The sequence below is a fragment of the Lactuca sativa genome, chromosome 4 (genome assembly GCF_002870075.4).
Source record: "Lactuca sativa cultivar Salinas chromosome 4, Lsat_Salinas_v11, whole genome shotgun sequence".
NCBI lineage: Eukaryota > Viridiplantae > Streptophyta > Magnoliopsida > Asterales > Asteraceae > Lactuca > Lactuca sativa.
In genome coordinates this window covers 856,598-872,420 of record NC_056626.2, presented here as the reverse complement: position 1 = coordinate 872,420, position 15,823 = coordinate 856,598, and the positions used below count along the sequence as shown (strand labels likewise).

At 38.9% G+C, this 15,823-nt stretch overlaps 1 protein-coding gene across 1 annotated transcript; it reads right to left on the bottom strand.

Annotated features, from left to right (window-relative positions):
- Positions 1 to 11,944: 11,944 nt before the first annotated feature.
- LOC111920449 (light-regulated protein 1, chloroplastic) lies at positions 11,945 to 13,360 on the bottom strand. Its single transcript, XM_052771305.1, is given in 3 exon segments — positions 11,945 to 12,796; positions 12,871 to 13,042; positions 13,122 to 13,360. Coding segments are annotated over 3 exon segments (447 nt in total). The 5' UTR covers positions 13,325 to 13,360; the 3' UTR covers positions 11,945 to 12,724.
- Between the last annotated feature and the right edge of the window lie 2,463 nt (positions 13,361 to 15,823).

Here is a 15,823-nt window from a genome sequence, read left to right as displayed (position 1 = left end):
GTGCTTATTCTGAAGTTGCTCTCAAAGCCTTGTTCTCTTCGGTTGTTAAAGAACATGATGCCTCTCTCTCTGCCTTAGCAAAGGCTATGGATGCCTCTACATCTCAGTGTCAGAAGGCCTCGCTTGCTGTTGAGGCCTCGACGAAAGAATGAAAAGAAGCGACTGCAAAAGTCGATGAACTAATCTCTGAGGCTCATCTATTTCTAGATTCTTTGCAAGCTGTTGCTCAAAAGAATTCTCAGATTGTGAATGCTTCAGTTGATAACCTTCAACATTCTCTTCAAGCTGAAAGGACTAATCTTGAAGTTGCTCGAAAGGTCATTGAAGCTGCCAATGCAACTCTTCATGCTAATGTCAATGATCGTTTGACTCAGCTGGAAGCAGATCTGGCTGTTGAAAATCGGATTATGGATGAGCTCGACAAACGTACTTCTCAGCTCAAACTTCAAAATCATAAGCTTCGTTCGGCCACAACTGAGCATAGTGATTTAAATTCTAAAAGAGAAGTGATTATAAGCTCTGTGGGTGACGTTCATTTCATTTTGTTACATCTTCTTGATGCCCATGACTCTATTCTGACCATATCCATCAGACGCCATTTAGCTGAAAAACTCAGACGTGCGTTGGATATCCTTAATCGGATAGAGGGTGTTTCGGTGACTTCTTTCCAGCCGAAACAAGGGGGAGAAAAGGAAAAGGAAAAGTTTAATACTCAACCTCCTCCCGAACCTAAATCAACAGTTGCACCGAAGGATAATGAAGCTTCGGTCAGCAAAAGGGATAAGAAGAAGAAGAAAATTGGTGAAGATGATACAGATGACGATGATGATTTTGAAGATACTTTAGGTGAAAATCCCTCTAAGCCCTTTCAGAAAACAAAACTCTCTGACAAGGAGCTCGCAGAAAAGATTGCGAAGGAAACGGCTGAGCTAGAGAAGAAGCTAAAAGAAAAGGAGCTCTTGGAGAAAAAGAAGTCCATTTTTCCAGAATGGACCATTGATTCGCTCCAAAAAGATGCTATAGATGAACCGAATACTCATTGGCTCGAACCTGTTATGTCGTTCGGCCTTGAAAACTCGAAGGATGCACAGTTTGATATGCCAATCACTCGAAAGACATTTATCTTTCATTGCTTCAACTCAACTGCTGTCATTCCCTCTTCGGACCCGAAGGTGGATCGGGATCTGTTAGAGTTTTATCTAGAATTCACTCAGCCACAATACTTGACTTGGAGTTCACAGAAGATTACTACTGTCAAAGTACTGAAGCCTTATTCAGCGGTAAAATTTATCAACGTCTAATTTAAAGTGACCCGAGGCTCTGAAGGCTCGGTTCATAATTTCTCACTGGCTGATCTACCGAACCTTAACCCTCACGACTAGATACTCCTCAACAACATTTTGCTGTCGAATCCTCAGGAGTATCAGCCGATTATAGACCATATCAAGCGAATGCTTTTTTGCTACATTCATGAAGTAGTGAAAATGGATCAAGAGGTCGCATCTGCCGTTCACAAGTGACCAACGATCAAACCAATTGGGAAAGCTGGCAATGTGAACGTGATGGTCAAGGGTAAAATTGACCCCCAATTTCATACAGTGATGTTTGTCAGGGGTGAAAATCAAAAATGTCTTTTTTCACTTTGTGATAAGTACCTGTTCTCAACTGCTTGCTTGAAGCATATTTTGGAGATCATTCAGAGGTGTAATCAGAACTCAGCAGCTGACAAGAAGTTGTTTATTGACATGCTAAGATGGTATATTCAATTTCGGCAGAATCTTCTTGCTATCATTCCTCGACTGTTCAAAGTTGTGAAGACAGTGAAGGCTACTCAACATAAGTAATATCTCGCCTCATTTGACGCAAAGTGGGAGATTGTTGGACTAATGGTGTTGCGTCATGGGCTCGGTCCTTAGCCCAGTTTTGGTAGCCGGTTTGGGCCTGTCCAACCGTGCATTATTTTACACTAGGGTTTTAGTATTTAAGGTGCATGCATGCATCCTCAGTTGGTAACGCTTTTATTATCTTTCTTATCAAAGTATTGTAAACCCTAGCTCGCCTCTACAGTGGAAGTTCTTTATCGAGCTCTGCTGAGGCGTGACTATATTTGAATCATAAGATTCATATTGATTCCATGTTGTGTTCTTAATCGTATTGTGATTGATTTGTTTGTTCTTTGTCAATATACCTGTGAAAGATCTAAACGATCTAGAGATTTATTCTCTTCATGTCTTTTCACAAACTCTTTTTCAATTTTCTTTGTGTTAGTATCGGGTTTCTTAATTGGAGCTTGATGATCCAAAACCAAATTTCCTTATCCCTTAACATCTTTCGATGTCTTGATAGGATACGAAGCATACTTGGTTTGTGAGTTGTGAGGTTTTGAAATCTCCATAGGGCTTTTTGGCTTTGAAAGAATGGGTTTTTGAAAAACGTTCTATTTAGTATCCTGTGGACTGCGAAACTGACATGGCAAAGAGCTCTTTGGGTTCGCATTTGACGCTACTTTCGCATTTTGATTGAGAGGTTTTTCAATGCGAATGAATTTGGGATTTTTGGATTGCCAGAATTCTTTCCTTGAGATTTTTGTTGAATCTCGAGTTCCTTTGACGTTTCTGTGCTGCGAACTGTTTTGAGGATTTGTGGATGTTAGCTTTCGCTCTTGGATTTCCCGATGAAGATTCGTTTTGTACTATAGATGTGTGGCTAGGAACATTCTTAGTTCCACTGGGACTTCCTTTCTCGTAGCTGGAATTGACCATGTTTAAAGGTTCTGCTACGCATCTTCCTTTTACTCTCCATGAGGTCCTTTCTGAGAGACCAACTGTTTTGCCAGCATTATCGATAAGAGTTGACCAAAAGTACTCATCACATCCATATGCATTGTCTTCTTCAACTAAGGACGTTAATTCAACTGTTTGATCCTTATTTACCCCCATTGCTTTTAAAAACCTGGTTAGGGACAGTTTGGAATTTTGGAAAAACAGTCACAATTTCTTTTAAGACATTTGGATTAGTTTTAGAAAGATGTGCGAATTCAACTGAACTTTCAGAAATTAGGACTTTCACAACATCAGGTTCGTTTTTAACAAACTCTGAACAACCTCATCCTCTATAGATATTTCATTCATATCATTATCATCGTTAAATTCATATGTGTTATCAACATTAGGTTTGTTATTTGAACTCAACTTTGTACTCAATGAGTCAAACTTCTGCACAATGTCAGTTTTATTTTGATTTTTGTCATTTTCATCCAAAAGTTGTTTTAGCATGTTCTTGTGGTCTTTGGACTTAATAAATGATTCGATTTTTTCCAGATCTATCCTGTAAGATTCCGAAGTTTCGTCAAATGAGACGATGGATTTGTACTTGTAACAGTCAACGTCGATTTCATCCTCCTTTAATTCAAGGAATGAGAATATCATCTTATAGAGATTTTTGACCAATCTCAAAATTAAGATGCAATTGAGTAATATTAAGATAAAGCCTTTTCGCAATCAAGCAAAAATATTACGTTGTTTCAAAAGCATTAAATTGTCTCTTCGTAAGTAAATTAACTCATCCCTAGACATAGCTAAATTAGACTCAATCTTCTCTATCTACATGCGTCTCTTCTCAATCATTGACGAAATCCTGCTGATTTGATCGGTTAAGTTAGAATTTGTCAAGCGAGTTTGTTTCAAACTATTACTAATACTAGAGAATGTGAATTTTAACTCATTTAGTTCAGTTTCGTATCTTGATATAGGTATATTGAGAGATTCCAGAATAGAGTTTACCTTGTTGATCATCTAATCACATTCGCTGATTTGCTCAAAAACTGGGTTTGCAGCGAAACAACTATCACTCCCACGATCACTATCAGTGGCATATCCTCGCATCTGTGACACATCACTTGTCACTAAGAAACATCTTCCTCCAGAGCACGGATCCTCTTCTTTCGCAGCAAAAATTATCCCATGAGTAGGTCTGCAAACCTCCTTATCTTCAGAATCAGTGGACCAGATTTCCACCCGACCAAATTCATCATCATCTTCTTTTTCCTGCACAATTAAAGCAGAAATTGGATTATCATAGTACTTTTTCTTCTTTATCTCCTCTAGCTTTCGGAGATAGTATGTATAAGTCCCCAATCTGCTTGTGTATCAATCAGATCCAATTGATGGTGCGGAATCCCAATCAATTGGATGATGTCAGATCACAAAATAGAATGTAGATCCAAATACAAGATTCACACACACTAACACACACTTTCTTTTCTCTCTCTATAACATCTTTTATTTCACACACTTAAGCTCCTTTCTTCGAATGCACTCCTCACCCACCTAACACCTATATATATGGGCCACAAACTCAAGGCCTAAACCCAATGCTAGACCAAAAACACATGGGTTTTCGGTCCAAGCTACAATTAATCCAATACAATTTTTGGCCGAAATAATAAAAACAATAAGTGCTTAGAAAAGCAAAGTATAAACTATATTTTTGACCCAACAATCTCCCCTTGGTTTAGAGCTTTCTTTTCTAATTGACCCAACAAACTCCCCCTAAAATGTACCTGGCTTTTCTTGTTAATCTTTATCGAGAGCTTGGCTTCAGCATTAATCTTCAAATTCTTCACAACTTCATGATGAAGTTGATGAATCTTCAATGAATGACTTCATCTAGAGTAGTTGGGCTTTTCTTCAGAATTTGACATTGAACGCACATTGGGTGAGGAGGCTTCTTGTATTGATTCTCGAAAGATAGTGCTTTCAGCTTGAGAGTCTTCAGAGAGAACAAATTTTCTGGATCGCTTCAGCAGGTTCAAGATAGCAGCAGACTGATTGAGGAGGCTTCAATGCAATCCGTCACATAATCTTCAGTTTCTGCTTCACCTTGCTTCTGGGGTCGAAGGATTGAATGTTGAAAGAAGAATCTTAATTTCCTGCTCCTTTGAATGAGAATTCTTCGATGATCACGGATGAAGCCTTGACTCAGAAATCTTCGACACAAACTCCATGAGTTTCATCTTCACCTGAATTCACTTTTCAAGACAAAACAAAACTAAAAGAAAATTTAGCACATAATATTTTTGGGTTTTTCATATTTTCTGAAAAATAAAACAGAAACAAAAATATTTTTCGATTTTTTATTTTCTTGAACAAGAAATAAAACAGAATATAAAACTATTTTTTTGATTTTGAATTTTTCTGATTTTTGTTTGATTTTTGAATTTTTTAAACGTTCCCCCTAAATTTGTGCATAGAGGAAAACTATGAACAAATTTAACAAAAAGAAATATATTTGGGATCAAAGTAGTGAGACAGCCTGAACTTGTTTATCAGTACCTTCACTTTTATGAATAGATCTGGTCAATTGCCGGTATTGTGGTCCACTTAAACACGAAGGATATTGAAATTTTTTTCCAAATATACCATTTAGTTGACAACGACCACGGGTATTGTTGTCCACTTAAATTCAGCAACGAGATCTACATGCAACCTATTAAATGGTTCAATTTTAGTTGCACTAGAACATGTTCCCCACTTCCCGATATACCCTGGTTATCAAGAACTTCCTAAGGCCTCCTTACTTTAGGTGAGTAAACAATTATTAAGGAGGAAGTTAGATTTAGAGATCGATGCATATGTTGTGTCCCAGGTCGGATCTCTTTCAATCACGCAGTGGGAACAATATATGGCTAACTAGGATAGAGGGATTGAGAGATAGAATGTTGCATATGCTGTGTCCCAGGTTGGATCTTCCGATCACGCAGAGGGGACAACATATGGCTAACAGATAGAAACAATTTCATAGATAAGGAAGTGCGTAGAAATAGAGTTGCATATGTTGCAATCCAGGTCGGATCTTCTGATCACGTAAAGGAGGAAACATATGACTGACAGATAGAAAGAAAGAAAATAATTTCTACAGACCTACTTTATCCGAACCACCCAGTCGCCCTATCAGAACCAGAATTAAGGACATAAGTCCGTACATCAAGGAAAATTCGAACCACTGTTCTAGATGCATATTAATTTAGTGTATCCTGTAGGTTCCCATGTTTATCTCACTGCTCAATCTACCCGAGCGTCGTATGGTCAGTCCAAACAATCTGATCTAAATCCACACTGTCAAATCCTTCGTGCCTACCAGCACATTGAACATAGAGTCTAGACAATTCAGATTCAATACCTTACACATGTTTTAGACTGCCCGTTATCACTTTATCTTGATATCATTTCCCAACAGACACCTAATAAAGAAAAAACTATAAAATATTGTCTTTAAAACGAATGAGATTAAGATAAACTCAGGAGTGTAGAGAAGAAAACTCAAACCGTAAGTCACCGATTGAATTTGCATCAAGAAGGTCTGAGAACAGCACGCATAATCTCAGAACAGATCAAAAAATTCTTCATGTCATTAAGCACTAACCCCATGAGTAATCCCTTCATTTCTCCCTTTCCCGCAAAAGGACACATACTCTTAAACAAAGATCAAAATGTTGTACAGTTGAGAGATGTCCCCTATCATGTGCCTGGAGCAGCCACTACCAACAAACCGAAGTCTGATGATATGCCTCCATAGCTGCTCTGACACAGAGCGAGATCAGTTGGTCTTTGGAAACCAATCCATTTTGAAACTGGTTCGACCTTTGTTTTCTTTGCAAGGTACTCTCTCCCATGACATATCCTGTTTATCACAAACAGAAGATGAAGAAATATTAGAGTCATTTGTTGATTTGGGAGATTGAGCCTTTGGAACCCATTTGTAGTTGGGTTTAACCCATTTCTTTTTCGATCTGATGGGTGGCTCAATACTTGCTTTTGAACTTGATGTCGGCTGTTGAGATGACTTTGACCTAACCGGTCTTTGATTAACTGGAGCATCTCTTGGATTGGGCTTCTTTGCCGACATTCCGTTCTTGTTCTTGGGAGTTGGATTTTTGGCCTTCTGCGCTTTCCAGTCACCATGGTCTGAACGTGACCTTAAGGAGTTTCTTTTGAAGTATCTCCCTCTTGGCGCGTTCTGCCAGCCTTGTGCATAGTAAGGAACATATGCGTGATTATAACAATTTCTGGCAATGTGTCCAGGTGCTCCACAGTGAAAACATATCTTTTTCTTCACTGTGAAGTTGTTTCTTCCTGCCCCTGGTGGTGTATCCTTGCCTTGTCTCTTATTGTTCCCACAAGCACAATTACAACAGACATTCTGTTTCACTGGAATTGATGGCCTGTATTTCTCAACAACAGGTTGATCAGAAGGAGCTGAGTTCAAAGCAACATATTCAGAGTTCAAGGAGATGTTGTTTTGTTCAATGGTGTTCTCCTTGTTCTCATCCTCTGCTACTTTACCTGCACATGAAGTAGATGTGCTAGAAACAGGATCATCAGTATTTTCAAACAAATCATCAAATATGTCAAAAATATTTAACTCAACATGATCCAGAGCAGAAGCATCACAAGATGTATCATTGATTTTACCATCAGAAATAAAAGAGTTATCATTTGAAACAGAAATAGCAGGATCTGAAACATTTTTATTTTCAGAAACATATCCTTCAACTTCTTGCTTTGATTGATTTAAGGATTGATTTGCGTGGGAAGTAGAAACATTAGTATTTTAACATTAATAATGCCTACTGAAACAAAACCAGCTGGTTTGACTTAAACCATGAATGGTTCGTTGGCAATCTCCTCTTTAGTCAAAGGGTGATACTGATATGTGTGATTGAAAGAAGGAGGTACTTTATCGTATCCTAAACCCTTTTGCTGGTTATTTTTAAATTGCAGACAATGGTCTATCATGTTCGCAACTACTTCGCTTGACACATCAAATTTTCTAAAATCAAAATCTGCAGTTTCAAATTTGCCTTTTAATGTGTCAAGCTCAATAGTTAATTCAGTAAGTTATCTCTTAACATAGTCATAATTTTCACATTTATTGTTATAATCTTCCTGAAGCCTCCTAAAGTCTTTAGTTTTTGCTTCTAGTTGTGCTTTTAGATGTTTTTGATCCTTCCTAATTGTGTATCGTTTGTATTTTAGGTCTTTAACTTCTCTTTTTAATATATCAATATGTTCGCGAAGAAATTTAATCGTAGTTTCACAAGCTGGAGTACATGAAACTTCATTTATCGGAATGGATTCAGGACTCATTTGTTTTAAATTCTTTGACTAAAAACTCAAAAGTCAACCTTAAAAGTCAAATTTAAAAAGTCAAACTTAAAAGTCAAACCGAAATGCTAAATTTGAAATTTTGAAGGTTAAACGAGAAAGTCAAAGTTTAAAGTCAAAAGTCAAACTTGAACGTCAAAGTCTAAAATTTAAGTTCAAAAGTTAAAAATAAAAGTCAAAAATTAAAAACTAAAATTTTGGAAGAAAATAGAATTTAAAATTAAAAGAAATTGACTTTTGGGGTTAAAAGTGAAAAAATTCGAAACTTGGTGCGACTGGAAGTGGTTATGAATAAAAATCGGAAGGATTAAACCAACAGGTAGCTTGGCCCAAGTGGTAAGACGCGTTGATGTGTTGGGAGGAGACCCGGGTTCGATCCCCGGCACCCCCAAAATTGATTCCTATTTTTTAGATGCGATGCGATGAAAGGACGTTGATGCGAGGCTGTTGCTGAACGAGACGAGGTGCGAAGCGAGGATCAGACCATACACGAGACTGAGCCGCACACCGAGACCGCACACTTCCAAGCCACATACCGGGGGCCGCACACTCCAAGCCGCACACCTGCTTCAGATACCAAAAAAACGGCGATTTTTGCCCCTTTTTGCTCCAAAACTCGATCAAAAACTCGTTTTTACGAAAAATGCAAAGAACAACCCCCCCCCCCCCCCTAATTTTCAGATATCTACCCAAAACCGCAAAAATATTTTAAAATAAGGTCAAATAAGCTCCAGATCTAACAAAATTGACTGATACAATCCAAGCTCTGATACCAATTGTAAGTCCCCAATCTGCTTGTGTATCAATCAAATCCAATTGATGGTGCGGAATCCCAATCAATTGGATGATGTCAGATCACAAAATAGAAGAGAAGGAGAAGAAGAAGATGATGAATCTTGTATTATTTGATGATTAGAATGTAGATCCAAATACAAGATTAACACACACTAACACACACACACACACTCTTTTCTCTCTCTAGAATACCTTTTATTTCACATACTTAAGCTCCTTTCTTCTAATGCACTCCTCACCCACCTAACACCTATATATATGGGCCACAAACTCAAGGCCTAAACGCAATGCTAGACCGAAAACACATGGGTTTTCGGTCCAAGATACAATTAATCCAATACAATTTTCGGCCGAAATAATAAAAACAATAAATGCTTAGAAAAGCAAAGTATAAACCATATTTTTGAACCAACAGTATGTCTCATCATCTTCTCCTTACTTCTTCTCATTTAGCTTTCATAGCATGTATTCTTTGGCCAAGTGGTTTTTTCGATGACAGTAGTTGCAATCATAGCCAGAGTCACCAGTTAGCTTTTTTTCCTTCTTTTCCTCTTCTTTCTGTGAGCTATTCACACTCTCCTCTTTTACCTTCTTAGATTTGTAGCTTCCCTGCCAGTTTCGGTTCTTGTTGGAAGGAAACTTCTTATTTTCAAACCACTTCGGATTTGACACCATCAATGCACACTTTTCATTTGTAAGCTCACAATTAGAAAGATCATACTCTAACCATCATCTGCTACTTTCTTGCCCTTTGCAACGTGAGCTAAAGATCCTATCCCAGATACAACTTTTGCTTCTTTTGTCACCTCATTTTCATGTGACTTCAGGATTCCAACAAGCTTTGCCAGGGTATAATTCTTGAACTGTTCATGTGCCTTGACTGTTGACACCACCTCTATCCACTCAGATCTAAGCCCATTCATGAATGTGACCTTTTGTTTAATGACTTCACGTCCAATGTTGTGTTTCCTCATCCTACTTAGAAGATGATTGTAACGATTAAAATTTTGACTCAAACTCTCTTCAGGCTTCTGTGTAAAGGCACCAAACTCTGAAAGTAGGAATGTTTGTGTAGAGTGCTCAAGATATGCATCTGTAGAGTAAGTTCCTTAAGCCTATCCTAGATGGCTTTTGCTGTGTCACAAGAATTGACTAGGCAAAAAGTATCAACAGGCAAAGCAAATCGAATGATTCCCATTGCCTTGACATTGCTGATCAGTTTATCTTTCTCATCTCGAGGGACATCTTTAACATCAAGAAAAAGTTTGTTGTAGTTAGATTGAGTTTTAATAACTCTTCTGGTTCCAGTGTGAACAAATGCTCCAAGAGTGATGGCCTCCCATATCAGATATCCGTTGTCCTCAAGACCAAGAACGTAATCTTTAAAATGAAGCGCCCATACTTCATATTCATTGGGAAAAAGAATTTGGATCCTGTTTGTCGATCCAATGCTGCTTGAAAGGTTGATGGAGTTGATGTGTGAATCGTCATGCTGCATGATGATATACCTTTTAAGACCTGTTAAGAATCAGACGTGTAAACTGATATAGTTTTAGGGTAATATTAAGATCACAGATTAGCGTCAAGGAAATTGTGACGACAACTGAACCAGATCCGATATTAACGGAAACCCTAATGACTTTATAAACAGAAGAGATGCGTATAGATTACACAGTCTCCCGCTCTGATACCAATTGTTAGGATATTAATCCTTGAAAGATTGATTAGATTCAAAACAGTTTAAGAACAAGAACACGACAATGATTCAAAATATGCTTAATGATTATAAGCCACAGTCTCAGAAGAACTCGATTAAGAATTTTTACTGTAGAGGCTTGTTTAGGGTTACAAGAATATTACTAAGATTACAAAACACGGGACATGCATGCACCTTAAATACTATAATTCTAATTAATAAAGACGGGTGGACAAGCCCAAGCACGTTTACATAAATGGACTATTAAATAAAACACAATGATGCAACACTAAATACCAACACTGTTGTTTTATTTTTTATAATTATAATATAATTAATATAACATTTAATCATACAATATTATTTTTGTCATTACTTCACAAATAAAATATAGCATCAAAAATAATGTTAAATATTTATTTAAATCAATGATTATAATGTTACATAAACAAAAAACATAACTATTCTAATTAAGTTTTTACTTAAAATGATTGGTTAACAATTATAAGCTTTTAATATAAAATTTTAGTAAAAAATCACCCGCAGTTTCCACGGGCTATAACATAGTATATGATATAAAATAAGGCAAAATATATTCTTATAAACAATAAGGCTGAACATGGGTCGATTTGGATCGGTTTGTCCCCAAAATCGAACCCAAACCGACATCGGTTTCTAAAAAATTAAATCCTAAACAACCCTAAACCCGTGGGATAGGTTTTACGGTTTATCGGTTTCTAAATCGGGTTTTTGGGTTCGGTTTCGGTTTATGAGTTAAGCCAAACCTAAAACTATTTTTCTAGCATCTCATATCCTCACTTATATAGAAGTGAAGGCTGCTTCTACTTTGTTCCCTCAAGTGATGTGGGACAAAGCTAATAGCTTAATAAGAGTGAAGAGGATGATTGTTGTGCTTATGTAGGCGAGCATATGTAACAACATTTCAATCATATGCTGATGTGGGATAGGTTTTATCTAGCTGCGAAATCAAAAGAAGTAAAATGTTGGAGACAGGTTTCGAACTTGAAACCTACAGAAAAACACGCTAGAGCCGTAGCCACCTGAACCAGCTCATGCTTTTGATGTTACTTCGCTAAATATGTTTATATTTGCATATGTATTATATATTTTTATAGACATTATATATAATCGGTTTGGTTCGATTTCTTTTGGTTTTACCAAACCCAAACCGAAATTTCCGGTTTTCAAAAAATCTAAACCCAAACCGTCGTTTATGCTTTGGTTTCAGTTTTGTCGGTTTTGTCGGTTTTTTTTTTTTTTTTTTTTTTTTTTTTTTTTTTTTTTCAGTTTTTCGGTTTCCAGGTTTGGTTTTGCTCACCCCTAATAAAAAATTAGGTTAACAAAAGTGATATACCCCAAAATTTCATAGTTATGAGCCGGTCGGTGGAGAAAGTTAAGAAGGTGGGCAGGAACACAAACGAGAAATAAGGCTGTGAGAGGTCGAGAACTAACCGTTAGTTGGCAATGTGATGACGGATGAGAGCCAGAGAGGGAGAACGCCATGAGTCGGGGGCGCAACACAACACGATTGAGGAGAGACTGAAGGCAAGTGGTGGCTGAGAAGCAGCAGTATAGTAACCAGCGAGCCGAAAATGGCCTAGCTCTTCGACACTATGGTTTTTTGATTATTTGCAATCTTCTCGATTTTATGTTTTTATGAATTTGATTTCACGTCTATTTTTACTTATTTTTAACATTTTGTGCAACATCTACTCCGTGAACTACTACATGATCCACGTTGTATATAATTTTTTTGTAGGGTTGAACGATTCTATCGGATCCACTTATTATTTAGTTCTCTTTTTATCAAAACTTTTTTGGATTAATATTATGCCTATAAAGAACCCAGTTGGAATTGTAATTTGTTGAACTAAAATATTAGTTGGTTTTGTGAACTCATTTTTCAACTGATCGATTCCGCCCAATATTGCACTTCTAAAAATGTATAATGAAAATGAAGGTAAGTCGAATCTACCTATCAAAAGATGACAAATCCCACAGTTGATTATATAATTTACAATATTGAGAATTAAATACTGATGTTGGTTTAGTTAACTCCACTCTGATATGCCGGGTCACAGAACTCCCCTCCAAGATCATCGCAAGCCTCTGCAATAAACTACCTGTAGAAAAAGAATATTAAGGTCCATTCATATATATAAACATTGAAACAATTAAAGAGTTGAGAATCACATATCGACGTTATGTGTTGGGACTACTGTACTCGAGATGCTCTCTATCAACTTGTTCTGAAGTGGGAGGATCAAGTTTGGGGTTGGGTTGTTGTTTGATCTCGGTCTCCGGGAACATCTCAACATCACAAGCATCGCCAGCTAGAGTCTCGCATGCTTCTGCTGGGAAAACTCTATGCATTAAAGAAACATAAATCCATATAGATTCATTACTATTTAACAAATTGAGGGATAGCGAGGCAACATACGTACGATGAGGCCATGGAGCTGTAATCAAACTGAGAATTATTGCCGGATGGTGCTGCTTTGATTGAATTTGAGAGAGACGATGATGTTTGACAAAGTTGACATTTGGTAAGTGTAGTAGTATACAATAATGTATTTGAGAGACTTGAGGCTTTGGTAGATGGCAAAGGGAGGAACGATGTTGAAGGCAGGTAGATGGAAGCATGCATTTTGATTGATTGAATCGTGTATGTATTGATGGAATGGAGGACGATAGAGTAGTGGTTCCAGATATATAGTCGGGGCCTCATAGCTAAGGGTTTTCTTTAATGGGACAAGGATGAAGTTTGATTTGGATTCTAGCGCAAGATATTTTTTGATAATGTTATTTAATTTTCCTTATAGTTTGACAAAACGACAATATCTTGAGGACAATTATGATATATTTTTGTTCTGTTTATTCATCTATCCATGTTAAAGCGTAACAAGTGTTTTAAAATATTATTTATTTTATTAAAAATGACACATCGCCATTTTATATAGATAAGAAGAAAAATATCTGTAAAACCCAAAATCTGGAAGGCCAAGAAAGGAAAGAAAACTCTAATTTTTTACGGGCGACTCGGCGAGTCCAGGGAGGAACTCGGCGAGTCCGAGCGGGATCCGGGTCGAGGAGTAAGTGACCAACTCGGCGAGTCGGCCAAGTGGACTCGGCGAGTCTGGTCTGTGCGAGGAAAACCCTAAATCGGAGACTTGGAGCCTATATAAACGTCTTAATCTTCTTCCTAGGGTTCCTTACTGCCTCTTTAGCCCTGGATACCAAACCCTAGCCGTCATATCCTCTATTCGAGCCATTTGTTGCCTTGAAAGGTGCATTAAAGCTTGGGAAAAGGAAGAAGCAACTTGGATGAGCAAGAAGGGGCTATAGATCTGGGATTGTGAGTTCATTCTGAGCATTTGGAGGTAATAAACTAGTTCATGGACCCTTTTTGCACCTAGATCTATGTGTGGTTGTTGGGGCTCTTTGGCCATAATGTTATTATTTTGAGTTAGAAGCCGGATCTGGAGTTGCTACTTCAGATCCAAGTGTGTTATGGACTGGAGAAGCATAAAGTATCATCCCTTGAGTCGATTTTGGAGCCCCTTGGCCTTAAACCCTAGTTTATGGTGGATTTTGCCTAGATCTCCATCTCTACACGTAAAGTTTGCAACTTTACGTGGGGAATATGCTTGGGAAGGGTAGATCTACAGTTTGGCGTCCATGCATGACTCAAAAGTCTTCTGCATGTATGGAGATCTGAATGGACTCGGCGAGTATCATGAAGATGAGGAGGAACTCGACGAGTGGGATGAACAGCTTGTCGAGTCGGATGAAGTTGGGCATGAACTCGGCGAGTTGGAAGAACAACTCGGCGAGTTGGATGAAGATTGCCTGGTACTCGGCGGGTCTGCTCTTGGACTCGGCGAGTCAGGTCGCGGAATCCCAAACCCTTCGAGTTGAGACTTGAATCAGTGAGTCGAATGGAGACTCGGTGAGTTGGACAGGTCAGGAATCGATAATCGATAGACTCGGCGCGTCATGGACTGACTCGGCGAGTCGAGTCGCGAATAGAAGGACTCTGAGCATATGAACTCGGCGAGTCAATAGGGTGACTCGGCGAGTAGGGTTGACCTGGGAGGTTGACTTTGACCAGGACTTTGACTTTGACTAGAGTTGACTTGGTTGTCCGTCGGGGGTTAGTTTGACTCAGTGTTGTATTGATATTGGTAGCTCGGGGAGTGAGTGGAGCAGGAGTTCAGAGAGTTGCCGGGCAGCAGCTAGTGGGTTCATCAGCCAGTGCAGGTGAGTTTCCCTTTGTATGAATGGGTCTACGACCATAATGCCGGCCCATGTAGTTATGAGTAGAAGACCCGGGGGTTAGCCCTAGGCACAGTATGCTAGTATGATATTCGGGATGAGGTCCAATGATAGAGGGCGGGTGCCCAAGGAATGGTTTATATGATAGTTTATACTTGTTGTCTGTGTGATACTTGTATGTGCCTGGTAGGGAGGTGAGTGTGGGCGTGGACCCGTATCTCACCAATAGCAGAGTGTGGATGGTGTTCCACATCTCAGTAGCAGCAGTTCAGGGGCGAGGCCCAAGTTAGGAAGGAGTGAGGGTGGGCTGGGCCCGTACCTCACTATCAGCAGGAGTTTGGACGGGGTTCCATGACTCATCAGTAGCAGGACAAGGGCGGAGCCCAGAGATAGGCGAGGCCTTAGGATAAGAACCGTTAGTATGTGTTTAGCTTACGCGATGTAATGTGATATGTTTATGTACTATTGTATGTTAGTGGGCGAGGCCCTGTGACAGGCGAGGCCTAAGTGAAACAGATTTGTATCCGAGCGGGGCTCGAAGCCAGGCGGGGCCTAGGGCGGCGGGGACGTTGTAGCGGGCGAGGCCCGAGGAAGGGGGCGAGGCCCAGGATAGCGGGCGTGGCCCAGGATGTGCAATATGTGGTTATGCATGGTATGTGGTAGGGTGGGGAACTCACTAATCTTCGTGCTTACAGTTTTCAGTTTTGGTTTCAGGTACTTCCGGTATCGGAGGGAAGAGCTCGGGGTGATCGCATGGCACACACCATAGTTTAGACAGCCTGGGAATGTTTACTCTGATAACGAACATGTATTTTGGAAACTAATACTCTGTTTATGTTTTGAAATGATGAATTTGCTTAAAGTAATGTTT